Source organism: Haliotis rubra, unplaced genomic scaffold (assembly GCF_003918875.1).
Source record: "Haliotis rubra isolate DU_JTF1 unplaced genomic scaffold, ASM391887v1 Scf24, whole genome shotgun sequence".
Classification (NCBI taxonomy): Eukaryota; Metazoa; Mollusca; class Gastropoda; order Lepetellida; family Haliotidae; genus Haliotis; species Haliotis rubra.
This window is the reverse complement of record NW_025766447.1, coordinates 3,751,622-3,766,628: the sequence shown is the minus strand read 5'-3', so window position 1 is coordinate 3,766,628 and position 15,007 is coordinate 3,751,622. Positions and strand designations below refer to the sequence as shown.

General features: G+C 46.7%; 1 protein-coding gene across 8 annotated transcripts in view; it reads left to right on the top strand.

The window, feature by feature from the left end:
- LOC124278651 (PHD finger protein 14-like) overlaps nt 1-15,007 on the top strand; it is a 45,588-nt gene that overhangs the window by 26,766 nt on the left and 3,815 nt on the right. For 5 of the 8 annotated variants that reach the window (XM_046714417.1, XM_046714421.1, XM_046714420.1 and 2 more), the window contains exons 16-21: nt 6,564-6,668; nt 6,961-7,055; nt 12,695-12,826; nt 13,189-13,330; nt 14,009-14,248; nt 14,775-14,902. In XM_046714417.1, the coding sequence (XP_046570373.1) occupies nt 6,564-6,668; nt 6,961-7,055; nt 12,695-12,826; nt 13,189-13,330; nt 14,009-14,248; nt 14,775-14,902 (842 nt within the window). The remainder of the gene's footprint in view (nt 1-6,563; nt 6,669-6,960; nt 7,056-12,694; nt 12,827-13,188; nt 13,331-14,008; nt 14,249-14,774; nt 14,903-15,007) is intronic. The other 3 variants (XM_046714422.1, XM_046714418.1, XM_046714419.1) reach the window with 2 other exon arrangements.

Here is a 15,007-nt window from a genome sequence, read left to right as displayed (position 1 = left end):
ACAGGGGCTGCATTCGAGCATTAGTTTGCAGTACTTATTAGCCTCGACTCCTGGGTTATTGGCTTTGTAGCGTTTAAATTTTTACGCTTCCCTACCCTTATACCTCTCGCCACGCATTGTCTGGCTGGGGCTATATTAGGGTTGGGAGTTGTTTCGCATGTCCCCATACATTCCTTCCATTGTAATGGTTGGGGCGGGTTTTATGTCATGATATTGAGCCAATTGACATATAAGCTTGGGCTCTCTAGTTCCTCACCGTCTGATTGACATCAGCGGTCAGGTGGCTCGGTGTTTTCTATTTCCGTGATCGGGTTGTAGATTTCACTCCACCACGGGTTTAGTTGTTGCCAGACAGAATGCCACTCCCGCCTCAAATATCTTTGGGAGTCTGTCATATGCTTATATGTACCCCAAGGAGGACTTCTTCTGAAAGAATTATACAAACCTGTAGAGGTTATGAATTCTTTGAAGAAAGTCCTCCTTGGGGTAAGGCCACCCGCCTCCCCTCATTCTGTCTGACACGTTCAGCATGAAAAGTGAGGTACGAGGTAGACGGCGAGAGTTACCTGCTCTTGGCTGTGTTGGTCCGGTGGGGCCCTGTAGGGGTGGTCTCACAAGACAAAACGAGTTTTTTGTTTTGTAAATATTTTATTAAAAATATAGTTACAACTGTCGTAGGATTTAAAATGGACATTTTAATGCTTATATGTACCCCAAGGAGGACTTTCTTCAAAGAATTCATAACCTCTACAGGTTTGTATAAATCTTTTTTATCTATTATACGGTCCCCACCACGTGGAGTTTCCTCCCTGCTACGCATGCGTAGCCAACGAGGTAAGCACCTAGGCCCGTATCATCATTCCTTCTGCTGTCACTCAAGCGTTCACACCTGTTCAGAGTTACGAAGCTGATTTACTTCTCTTGTGAAAGAATGTCTGAGACTTCAACAACTGTATGTATGGTCTTTATTCGTTCTTGAAAAAGACAGAGAACGGTTTAATTGACTTTGCAGTCTGTTATTTCTCATTTCTGTGACTTTGTATTAAATTTTTACGCTAGCTTTCCCGTGGTTTACGCACGTGTTGCTATTCCATGGCGGGAAGTTTAGCGCGCCACGTGGTTGAAATATTGTGTTATTAACCAAGTATTTCATGTCGCATGGTCGCATTCACATAATTTTCAATGTTTTGTACATGTATATTTATGCTGCTGTGTTCTGCCGTTAGCTACATGCTTGCGTGTTTGCTTTCAGGCGTTTACTGGGTGTACTGTCTGCGGGCAGAATATTCCGAGAGCTGATAGGCATGACAAATGCTTGTGCTGTTTAGAGAAAGCGGGGCATAACCCTGAAATCTGCAAACTCTGTCTGGCCTTTTCCCCCCGGGCCCAGAAGAGATGGACAGCTGATTTCCTTTTTTATAAAGCCAAAGCCAAAAATGCTAAACAAGCTAAACCTAAGTCTTCGCATAAGTCGCATTCCCAATCTGAGTCCCAATCTAGTGGTTTTGATATGTCAATAATCACTCAATTGTTTCAGCAGCACATGGACTCCGTGAAGTCCCTTGTTCATGAGTCCGTTGGAGGTCTCCGCCAGGAGTTCCTCGCTCACTCTGAACAGGGGAACAAGAGTCCGGGGGTGGGATCACTGAGCCCGGCTCGATCCCTTAGCCTGGAGGCGACTGTTCATCCTTTGCCCATGGCTTCGGGTCTAGACGCCTCGGCTACCCCGGAGGGGGAGGGTTCGCTCCCAGTCCCCCTCTCGGTGCTGGCGCAGGGTCCGTTGAGGATTCCTTGGATTCCGGTCCCTGCGCCACCCCGCCCCATGAGAGCGGAGGAGCCGGTTCTGCCCGGGGAGTTCTTTCGGCTCTTCCCTTCCTGCGGCGTCTGTGGCTCGCCCTCCCACCGGGTCAGGGTTCGGCTCCACTTCACGAGGAGACCCCGAAGTCTGACTCGGGCTCGGGTGCCGAGTCTATGGATGTTGGGGAGGTCGAGGAGTTGGAGGGTACTTTCTGTTTCTCGTCGGCTCTCCTGAAGGTTAGGCAACGTATTGCCGAGTATATACCCTAACTGAGTTCCGCCTGCCGGGCTCTGGAGGCGGAAGGGAGCACTGGGGACGTTTCCCCGAATGTTGTTCTACTTTGCCAATTATCCGTAGTGCAGGCCCACCTGACGCGAGACTCTTTGTGGTCTGCCGTGTCTACGGTGATGTGCGCAGTCATGGGGATGCGCAAGCTGTGGCTATCTACAGCGACACAGCAGACCTTGCTGGCCCTTCCATTTCGGCTGGGAGCGACGTTGTTTCCGAGGGCACAGCAGGTCATTCGGGAGGCTGCTGCAGCAGCTACCTCCTTCAAGGACCCTTAAGGCCTTTTTTGAGCAACCGCGGGTTTCTCGCTCCCGCGCTCCCGTAGCAGGTTCCTCCTCCGGGGCGCAGCCTACGCCGAGTCTGCCGGCTGGCTTCAGCCGCTGGGCAGGGGTAGGAGGAGGAGCCATCCTGCCAAAGGTAAGGGCAAGGAGCAGTCCTCTTCGTCTGGCTCCCAGCAGTCTTTTCTCGTTTGCAGGGGGTCTGCCCCGACCTCCCTATAAACCAGCAGGCTGTCGCCGTGGGTCCGTCCCAGTCAGTTGCAGGAGACCACTCACGCCCTTTTACCACACGTCCCAGTGGGGGTCCGCCTCTCTCTATTCCTGCCGGAGTGGGAGAAGGCTACCAGCAACACTTGGGTGCTATCCACTGTCAGTGTCGGCCATCTACCACTGTGGAAGCGAGGCCCGCCAGAGTTCACCGGCATACGTCGCACTCCGGTGCCGTCATGTCTGGTCAAGGCGGGTATACTGCGAGACGAAGTTCAGGCTTTGCTGGACAAGTCTGCAATAGAGCGCATACCACCGGACGAGGAACAGGCGGGGTTTTATTCCACGTACTTCCTCGTTCCGAAGGACGGTGGGTTCCGTCCCATTCTCAACCTCAAGGGGTTGAATCGCATGCTAGAGGTTCCATCCTTCAAGATGGAGAAACTTCGCTCGGTGATCTCTCTGTTAAGCCCTGCGATTGGCTTACGTCGATCGACCTACAGGATGCGTATCTACATGTGCCAATTCATCCATCATTCAAGCAGTACCTCTTACTGATGAATTACCAATTCACGGTGCTCCCCTTTGGCATATTCACTGCCCCCAGGGTGTTCCCAAGCTCATGTTAGTGCCGGCTACCCTCGCAAGGTCGCAAGGAAGGCGTTGTTATCCTTACCTAGAGGACTGGTTGCTCAGCGCACTAACTCAGCCAGCGAGTCTAGATTCTACCCACACGGTGATAGACATTCTAGTTCGACTAGGGTGGATCATCAACCTCAAGAAATCTGACCTGGTACCCACCCAGGACTTGTTTTTTCTCGGGGCGAGGTTCACAACTCACAAGGGTCTTGTCTCTTTGTCGCCCAACTGGGTCACCAGAGTACGGGAGATGGTGTTTTCATTCCTCTCCCAGCCCCAGGCACCAGCGCGGACTTGGCTCCGTCTACTGGGTCATATGGCGGCAACTATCTCTGTCATGTGGCGGGCGCGGTTGAGGATGCGCCCTATAAGCTTTGGCGAGTCTGTGGGCTCACTCGGAGGATCTCACAGTTCCCGGGTGGTTGTCTCCTCACCTTCAGTGGTGGACCAATGTCGGGAATCTCTCCAAGGGGATCCCTTTGGAAATCCTGACGCCAGCTCTTACAGTTCAAACCGATGCGTCCCTCATGGGCTGGGTGTGTGTTCTGGGCAGTCTGTTGGTGTCCACACTCTGGTCCGAAGCCCAAGCCCTCCTTCACATCAACGTCTTAGAACTGAGAGCTGTGCGGTTGTTTTTCGAGCGCTTCCGGGAGCATGTTCGGGGCCAGGTGGTTCGTCTTCAGTTGGACAACCGTACGGCCATGACATACATCCTGAAGCAAGGCAGCACGGTGTCCCTAGCGCTCCTTTGGGAGACGTGGGAATTTCTACTCTGGTGCGACCAGTGCGACTGTCAGGTGCTTCCTGTTTATCTCCCGGGGCTGGAGAACGTGCAAGCAGACGCTCTCTCTTGCTGGATCCTGGCCCCGCATGAGTGGATGCTCGACCGGCAGATATTCAGAGTTATCTCCCAGTTGTACGGATCGTTCCAGGTGGATCTGTTTGCGTCCGGGGGGACGAATCAGATACCCGTGTTCTGCTCTCGAATACCGGACCAGAGGGTGTTGGCTTCCGAGGCCTTCCTGCTGGATTGGACGGGCAAGGTGCGGGCGTTCCTGCCTCTACCACTCATTCCCCGGGTCCTCTCCCAGCTGTCCACCCAGCCAGCTCGGCTACTTGTGCTACTGGCACCGCTATGGCCGTCACAGACATGGTTTCCAGTAATTTTCAGGTTTCTGGCTCAGCCTCCTGTTCTATTACCTTTGCGACCAGACATTCTCACTCAGAACGGCACGCCATACCCCAATCCAAGGATTCAGTGGGTGACTTGGCCTCTGTCAGGTCTAGCCTCGAAGCAAGCGGAATTCCTGCAGCAGTTGCAGACAAAATTCTGGCTTCGAGGCGGGATTCGACAAACGTTCAGTATGAGGATAGGTGGTCCTGCTATGTGCGCTGGTGTTCAGATAGGGGGATTGCAGATCCCTTTTCTGCGGATTTAGTCCGAGTATTGGAGTTTTTGCAAGCTCGTTTGGAAGAAGGCTTGGCGGCTTCGACCATTCGTGGCTACTCCACCGCTTTTTCCACTTCCCACACCCCTGTCGATGGTGCTCTTCTGGGGCAGCACCCTATTCTACAGCGCTTTTTAGCTGGCGTGGTGGATCGGGTTCGACCTGTTGTCAGGCGCACCAGCCCACCTTGGGATTTGTCAATCGTGCTAGATTGGCTGTCCGGTCCACATCTGGGCAAAGGGTCGGCGGCTTACATGCTATGTCGGCAGACCCGGCGCTGACTGTGTTCCATCCAGATCATGTCAGATCGATCACGCTTTCCATGTGACAGCTCCTATCGAACTTCCTACTCTTACCCAGCCTTCCACATCAGGGACCTCTGCAACGAGCACTCACCCATTGGATGTCCGTAAGACTGTCAAGGTCTATATCAAACGAACACAAGGGATCCGTACGGGTACTCATCTGTTCTGTTACGGTGGCGGGAAGGCTGGCATGAAGGCTGGGATGCCGGCGAGCAAACAGACCCTATCACGCTGGCTTGTAGTGGTCATTTGTGCTGCTTATCAGGCTAAGGGCAAGCCTCCCCCTGAGGGGTTGAAGGCTCACTCGGTCAGGGCAGTGGCCATGTCAAGGGCTTTTGCATCGGCACTGCCCATTGAAGAGATATGCTCTGCCGCTATTTGGAGCAGGCCTAGCACTTTTATCAGGCACTATCAGCTCGATACACATTCACGTGATCGTGCGCGTTTTGGCAGTCTGTTCTCTCCGGTGGACAGTGTCCTGCCACCCTGACCGAGTGAGACTTTGTTGTCTGGACAGTTGACGTTGCTTTCAATTGTGTATCATTGATATATCCGCTGTTATCATATTTAACTCCTTTCGATTCTCTCAGGAGATTATGGTCGGTTGTGAGTTAGGTTTCCCCCTTACGGTACTCTTATAATAGATTCACGATGTGGGTGGGTTTTTTTACTTTCGCACTGTGTGCGAATTGCTTTGCTTAACCTATGAGGTCGGATCTTAGTACTTTCCTCCCTGTCGGTTACCCTCCCATCATGCCTCTCGCGGAAGCTGCGGGACACGTGACAGGTGAGTGTTGTGTCGTCTGTTACATTCTTCCTCACGATCGCTATTTATGTGTACTTTGACAGAATTCCCTCCTCCCTAGCCTCCGGTCTTCGGGAGTCTGAGTTAATATATGTACCCCAAGGACGATCTCTATGAAAAAGAATTAGCTTAACCTGTAGAGGTTTCCAATTCTTTGAAGAGAATCTTCCTTGGGGTAGGGCCACCCACCTCCCCGCAATTCTGTTCACTGATTTATTCAGCAGAAGGAATGATGAGACGGGCCTAGGTGCTTACCTGGTTGGAGGTAACTCCATGTGGTGGGGGCCGTGTAATAGATAAAAAAGATTTTTATTTATTGTACAATATTTTTATTAAAACATTGATACAACTGTCACATGACATTTTCAGCCGCAGAAAATGCATTTATGTACCCCAAGGCCTGACTCTCTTCAAAGAATTGGAAACCTCTACAGGTTTAGCTAAATTTATGAACATTCCATTTTTTGTTTACATGTACAAATCCCAGAAATGCTAAGGACTATTTGATCCTTATATAACACAATGATTAATCTATCATGGAATCATGAAGTCTAGTTATGTAAAAGAGTCTGGTGGTCCTTAATGATTTTTGTATAGCAAATATCAACTGCCTACAGATTTGGATAGATAAACTTTTCATAGATTGTGTTAATCTTTCTATGACTGCAAGTGGCAGTAGCTTTAGCAGCCATTAGTTGACAGTTACCAGTCATAAGTTACCATTGGTATTAACATGATGAAGAAGTTCTATTATCAGGAAGCAGCTGTGATGAAACTGTTGTCTGTGTGTTGCAGCTGTTTGCTGCTCTAGAGAAACACAAAGAGTCCACAACGCGCCTGAGAAAGGAGGGGGAGAAAATGTGGGATAACCTGTCAGAATCTGGTGGAAAGGTAACAATGGTAACTCATGTGTAAACACATGCTTATACACACATAGCTAATGGTGCTGAGTGTACATGATTTGAATATGTGATTTACATCATGCAATAATGTTGAATAGCAGTAGGGTCTCAATTTGTTTTTCTTATAAATGGGAAGAATATCATGACACCTTAATATGGAAATGCTCTTATGATTTGTGGTGAATCATAATGACATGTTTCCCATGAGGTTGTATGATGCTGTCTTATGTTGCTGTGGTACTGTTACATAATGCTTTACTGGTTGTAAACATGGTTTGATGTTCTTCCAGAAAGTAAACATTCCAGAAATGTTTCGACCAAAGAAGGCCCCTCGATCACCAACCAAGAAGGAAACACCCAAATCTCCACCAGCTGTCATTCACAAGTAAGGCAATCATGTTGCAGTTGGCATCTGCTGCTGTAAGAAAATTGTGATTTTTTCTTATCCTGACTCATGATCTTTTGCTTATCTCCCTTTTCCTTGCGAATGGTAGTGGAATACTTGAATCCCTTGAAGTTCCCGGAGTGGACGTAAAATACACTCACCCACGAGTTACCTCCCTTTTCCCGCGTAAACAGTCATGTGACCAGCCTTACTTGTCACTCTCTCCCTTTTCGCCCAAGTGGATGGTTGGGCGAGCACTGAAGTCGTTATGTAACTTTGTTTACATTTCATGAAATCTTGCAGTGTTTGCAGGCACAGGTTATCCCTGGCTGATCCTCACCCCCAATGCCTTTCGTGCATAAAACCATGTTCTTCCAGCTTGCGCTGTACTTATTGTGTTGATTTATCAAATCTACAATTTAATCAATATTTGTCTATATCTATAGACGTGCCATGGATTGGGTGAGGAAGTCATCTCAAGCCACGGCTGATAAAACAGGAGATCAGCCTGCAAACCGCATGTTGATTGCTACTGCGGAGATTCATAATACTGGTGCTATGTTGAGTACGTTGCAGGGGCAGTCTGCTGGTACGGGGACCAAGAAGAGATCGGCTACAACGCAGTTGACTTGACTCAAGCTAAGAAAAAGACGTCGTCTTCTTCTACGTCGCAGAAGAAAGCATCTGTTACCAGATTGGAGGGTAAGTAAGTCTAGTAAGTCAAAGCATCAGAAATCCTTCAACGAAGAGATATTACCTCCGCTAGAAGTAGACGTTTTTTGATGATCCCCCCGTTACTTCTACCCGAAGTACCTACGAGATCGGCGACTCAATCGACTTCCTCGACTACTAGATCGTCTCCTGCAACGGTCACAGCAGGCCAGCTGTTTGACGTACTACCACCAACTTCTCAACGGAGTGAAGTTGAGGCACACAACTCATCAGCGTTCGCGAACGCTTCTTCGACACCGCAGCAGCTTCAATCAACACAGAACTTGATCGGGGTGAAATTATGGGACAATTCACCAACCAGATGATGGCTATGATGGAACGGAGGTTCGAGGAAGAAGCGAAGGCTCGGCGAAGCCTCTCATCCACTGACACCGTGCGCAAACCTACGGACCTGTGCGAACCTACTCCACATAGAACTACGTCTCAAGACTACGTTGGCGAACGTACACCTTTTCAAAGGTCTCCACACTCTGACGATTTTGTTATCCTTTAAGGATAGAAGACATGAGATGCCTACTCACCGTTCTACATCTGTGAACCCTCAACATTCGAGAACATCGAAGGATTCATCTCCTACACATAGCCGTTCTAGATCGAGATCTCATATCTCTCACAGACGTTCGCAAAGTCACTCATCACGAGAAAGAGGTTCGCGAAGAGAAGGCTCACATCACAGAGGTTCGTGAAGGGATACATCTAGTGACAGAGGTTCGCGAAGAGTAGGCTCACATCACTGAGGTTTGCGAAGAGATGAATCCACAGATAGAGGTTCGTGAAGAGAGGACTCTCAAGATAGATGTTCGCCAAGGGAGGAATCTTCAGTTCGCGAAAGGATGATGGAGGTTCGAGAGAAGGGATACAGGTTCGCAGAAGGATGATTCCTGGAGGCATAGCTCTACCGATCAGGAGATAACTGATGTATAACCAGACTCCGTCTTCCCGGACTCAGAGGTTACAGCTTGGATAGCCAATGATTTGAACTTGGAGTCTCCTTCTAAGGATATAGATGAAGTCTACACTTATAAGCTGCGTAATGACGACTTTGACTCGGTGACTATTCCTCCGATTGAACCTCTTTCCATGGTACCTTCTAACCTACGCACAGCTTTGAGAAAGCTGCAGACATGTTCAAGGGTTGAGAACTCTCAGATCTACAGGCAGATAACAGCAATGCAGACATCTACAAGGTTCGCGAACCCTAGGGTTAAAAAATTACATCAACAGGCAGGTTGTTGACGTCGACTCTATTACCATACGGCTGATTAAAACGAAGCAATGATGAAAACAGATGGTTTTGTCAGAGTTTAAACTCAACAAAAAGATCTACAAGATGTGCGATCTCTACAGTTTACAGCCTGCACAACTCTACAACCTGCATAAACCTTATACCTGTATAGGTTCAGTTTCGGACGACAACCTACTTGATGAAAGGAATGACTTCATCTATACGGATGCTGAGGTCTTATACCGAGTAGCAGATGGCCTGCGGATATCGTCGTTCGCTCACTCACTCCAACCCAACAGAGACGTACTGCATATATGCTGATGACTTCGACTCCAATATGATATCTCCTATGAAGCTGATATCTCAAGTACTGGAGAATCTCAAGGCAACCTTTGTAGAGGGCTTAAGGTTAACAATGCCTTCAAGTATCCTTGAACGGATGTACAGATGATATTATTAAAACTCGTCACTCAGCGTGGGGATTAGGATTTTATATCCTATCAACTAGATTCAACATCGGTATTTCTTCAAGATCCATACAGACATACGTCTCGACAGCCTCCTTCGTCATGCTGGCTTATATTATCCACAATGGGAATACGTGATTTTTATCACTGAACAAGATTTAACACTTGGAGCAACCCTTATTCAAGAGGTTTATATGAGCGGCGTAGAATTACGCGTGCTTTTACTCAACCAACTAATTGCATCAGATTTTATGGAGGCCAACTTGCTACAACACCGGTGACGTCATGCTTGGAAGCTGATTGGTCCACGTCAGACAACGCCTCCCACTGACAGAGCAGGCTCCAGCATGTTTTCTGATTTGTAAACAAACCCAAGGTACAGGGGAATACTTCATCGGCAGCCTTGGAAACAGTATACAACTACGGCCTGTTATCATCATGGGAATCTAATAGATGTCTAGCCTTGACAGCAGGATAAACGATGTTTATTTTGGAAGTTGTCGCTGATAAAAGTCAGTATGAATACCTGTCCCCTCCGATGCTACACTGGAGCCAGCTATAAATAGACAACGCTTCGATGTATGCTGATCAACACAGATCGCCTGCGTATATAAGGGGAAGAATGATGTATCATCACTGCAATCAGAGGTTAGCACTTCCAATGGAACGTCCTACCGTTTGGAATATCGTCGGCTCTATGATTATTCATACGAATAACCAAGCCTATCGGCACCTATCTACGCAGTGCCGGTTATCTGGACGACGGCATACAGGTTCTTCAAAGTGCCAATCAACTCAGACAGCAGCTGAACTTCACAATTAAGTTGCTCACGCAACTAGGATGGCTAGTGAACCTGATGAAGTTGGAGTTAGAATCAAACAAGATCTTCAATTGCTGGGAATAAGAATTATCACAACACAGAATCGAATTGTGGTCCCAGAAGATCATTGGGTCAAGATACAAGCCATGATTCCACAAGCAGTCATCTCTCCGTTAACACTACGGACATCGCAATGTCTACTCGGTCTACTAACCTCAGCGCAGGACTTGACAGGAAGATTACAACTAAGGCTGCTGCAACGGTTCCTGACAAACATCTGGAAAGCGTCGACCCTATCTTGCTGCCAGACAATCTTAAGAGGTACCTACTTCGACACACATCTCTACGTAGACGCATCGATACAAGGTTGGGGTGCACATCTCAACAATCAAGTTGCATCAAGGAAGTGGTCCAAACAGAGCAGCATCTTCACATCATTCTGCTGGAGATGAAAGCTGTGATCAACGCCTTACAACTATGGTCGAGCTCGCAACTCTACAGTGGCATTCTCCACAAATCAGCAAGGATCTACAAGATCACCAAGCTTACTACAGCTCACATTCCAGTTGTTTGACATCATGGAGGAGGCAAACATCTGGATAAAAGCGTGTCACATACCCGGAGCCAAGAACGTGCTTGCAGATGCTCTCTCCCGACCACTGCACCCATCACCTACAGAATGGATACTCAATCCAGCAGCATTTCGGGCTCATCAGAAGGGAAATAGGATCCCCATGCATAGACCTGTTTGCCACGAGGTTCAACAAACAACTACAGACGTTTGTCTCACCAGTTCCAGATCCTCAAGCCTGGGCAACAGATGCACTGAACATATCATGGGAAGGACTAAACACTTATGCTTTTCCACCACTGATATTACTACCGAAAGTACTGTTGAAGATCAAACAGACACACGCACTACAACTGACCTTGGGACTTCATTGCCTAGAACCAACTACCTGGTCAGCCAGATAAACAGTTCCATATACCAGCGCTATCTACAATCCTCGGAACAGAGGATATAGAGGACCTATCCTTGTGTCCGGTCAGAGCCCTGAAGATATATCTTCAAAGACTAAGACAAGGAGACGAAAATCCAAGCGCCTGTTCATCCTATTATCCACAGAGCCATCAGCAGAAGTCTCAAGAACAACGATATCATTCTGGATGAGAGCCGTCATATTGAGAGCCTATAAAGCAGCAGGACTAGAACCTCCAAGAGCTTCCAACCCACACGAAGTCAGAGCACTGGCGTCAACACTAACTCTACATGGAAATTGCTCTTTATCAGCAATTATGGAGGGCTGCCTCCGAGACATAGCCACTGAAGATGTCTCAGGCATTCACCAATTTGGGCCTCTCGTTGTAGCACAGCTACTAACGGTTTCACAAAGGCGCTGAGTTGGAAAATCTCACCCTTTATCACGTTTACTTGTTGATAACTTTTACTAAGGAAAAGTATTAGTTTGAAAGTCCATGCGCACAGTCTAGGACAGGCTAGCATGAGTGATTAAAGATCCTGTACAGGTAAAGATCTTACCTGTACGTGAAGGGGTCGCAACTCATTTATGATAAAGATCTTATCATTATCTATGGGTTGTTATAAGATATCTAGTTATAAGAAGATACTAGTTTATCTGAAGCCACATGAATCAAGATGATTAAACTTGTCTGAGATTGAAGCAAGACAAGAAGTGGGCCCCCCGAGTTATAACGGAAGTTGGAAGAATAAGATCTCGGAAATGCCGCTACGCAGTTCCCATGGGGGGATACAGGACGTATCTAAGGACATCTGATGAATCCAGGAAGTGGCCTGACCCACCACCAATCCGTCAGATTCTATAAGCAAAAGATCATGAGTCAGGATAAGAAAAAAAAAAGTAATTTTTCAAGTAAAATTGATATTTTTATACTTAAACCTGACTTATGAGGTCAAGCGCTCCAAACCTCCCCGCTGGAAACACTTCGGATTGCACAGCAGATCCAAGTGCATGGGCAGGAAAATCAGGAGAGAGTGACAAGTAAGGCTGGTCACATGACTGTTTACGCGGGAAGGGAGGTAACTCAAGGGAGGTAACTCGTGGGTGAGTGTATTTTTACGTCTGCTTCGGGAACTTCAAGGGATTCAAGTGTTCCACCACATTCGCAAGGAAAAGGGAGATAAGCAAAAGATCATGAGTCAGGATAAGTATAAAATATCAATTTTATTCAGAAAATTACATTTTTGGAAAGACTGTTGGTTTTTACGATAAATGACAATTACTGAGACAAGTTAAATATATTGATATTGTACTTCCTTACTTGGCTGGTTCTACAATTTTGCAACTTCCTGTAAAGTAACATTGAACCTGCAGCTGTTATGGATGACAACCTCAACTCCGCCTGTTCTTGTAGATGTGGTATCTGTGTGTTGACAACGGACCAGCACCTGCTGGCGAAATGTGACAGCTGTAAGAAGCACTACCACTTAGGCTGTCTGGACCCACCTCTCACTAGGATGCCCAAGAAGACCAAACTACAGGGATGGTGTGTACCAGTAGTTCCTTTACTTTGTATGCCTTGAGGCTTTCCTTTGACTGGGAATGTTTGTATTGTGATCTGATAACCGGGAACACATGAAAGGTAAATTTCATCATCTGCATCTATCAACGTCAGAATGTATCAGAACGTTTTTAGTAAAAGCTATAAGTAACAATTGGGGAAATCAGGAGAGGGCAGATATCGATAATGCTTTAAAAAAAGTGGGTGTAAGGTCTTATGGGATAAGTTGCTTGGCTATATAGCTTAATCTTGCCCTGTTTTCTTCTTCATTTCTGTTAGTTTCCAACCTGTTTCTCTGAAAGTGTGCATTTTTCTATCATCATTCATGCTCTATGTCATGTGATCAGGCAGTGTTCTGAGTGCGTGAGCTCAAGCAGTGATGAGTCTGTGGAGAAGAGTAACGTCAATGTTGATGCCCCTCGCCGCTTACGTGAAACCATCAAACAACCACAGAAGTTTGTCAACATGCAGAGACTTGAAATGCTGAAGGTAATATCTGGCTGACAACTGGCTTCCTGGCATGAAACAGCCTACTCTGTCCATGAACTATGCACATGAAAACATACATATGGGCTTAATGATCAGCAGCGATACTGATATGTCAGTTACTGGCCGAAAAATTACCTTAAGATCCAGTAGTGGTGCAGCATTGTGGTTGTGCCTTGGTTGGTCTGTTTCTCGTTCAAACAAAATGTAGTGATAAGTCACAACACATACTTATGAAAATATAGTTAGAGAACAACCATTTCTTTCCTATTACCATAGCTAATCTGTCTTCAACTAACTTTTTTGTGTAGCTTGCAACCTATGCTTGACTTGAGAGGTAACTAACAGGATCAGTTGGTCATGTTCAGTGACTTTGTTGATGCCTGCCCCAATAGGACAGATAGATGCCCATGATGTTGACCACTGGTTTGTCTTGTCCAGAGTCACTTACAGATCATTGCAATATATTTAAACAGCAAACAGAAATCACAGGTTTCACTGTGGACGTCTAGATTAAACATGACAACTAAGACTAGGCATTTGTGTCTAACCATCTTCAGTCCACTGTAAGTCATCTTTGTCATAAAACACCACTGAAATGTTTGTGTTTGCATTACAAAGCATTATTTTGGTGAAGATTCATGTTTCCCAGCCATTGATTAAGTTTGGTCTCACCAACAGTATTCCTTGCAGAAAGAGAAGAGGAACAAGAGCAAGAATGCAAAGAGGAGCAGTAGTAGTAGCAGCAGCAGCAGGAGGAAGAAGACTGTGGAACAAGAGAAACAGGAAGAAGAGGTGGAGAGTGTTCCTACACCAACACCTGCACCAGACCCAGATCCAGAACCAGAACCAGAACCAGAGCTGGATCTGGATCTGGAGGAGCCGGAGCCAGAGTCAGAACAAGAACCAGTCTTAGAACCTGTAAGTTGCACTTCACCCAGGTATTGTTTTCACTATTTTTGCAGAGATATGTAAAAATCAGCTCTGACATTTGCGAAGTGGCTGCCTTTGTTAAGGTACATGACTGTTGAGTAAAATATCCGGGTGAGGTACAGTGAATCATTTTGAAATTGTCAACACCTTGGTATCTTGGGTTAGTGTATAGACTAAGGGATGGGTTTTGTGTTCAGACCTACTTAAATGTTTATCACTGATGACCACTGCCATTTGTTCAGAACATGTTCAACAAGGATAGGTGTTCAATATGTTGCAAGATTTCTGTCTTTAGTTTTTAACAAGGCACCTGAATTACAATCAATTTTTGCAGGGATTCAAACCAGAACTCACATTTGTGAAATATCAAACCACCAAATCGAATCTTTCTTTCTATTTTCACTTCAGGATTGCTATGTTGTATATCTTGGAAAAGAAGAAAAGTGATCATTTATGTAAGTGGTTGTATCAAGCAATTGTTAAGTCAGCTGTTTTGTTCTTGGTTTATTATCAGCCACCAAAGAAGCCCAAGATGACTCCTACCACTTCTGCTCCAAAGAAGCCAAAACCTACAAAAGAAGATGAGCAGCGGAATGTGTGTGTTGTGTGCAATCAACCAGGATCCAACAGCAACCTGGTCAGGTAGGCCACCTGTCCGTCTGCAACTGTGACAGCCATATTGGAAAACTCACTGGACTATTTGTCAGATGTGTTTTTATTGTCCCCGGCTGCAATGTGGAACGGGGG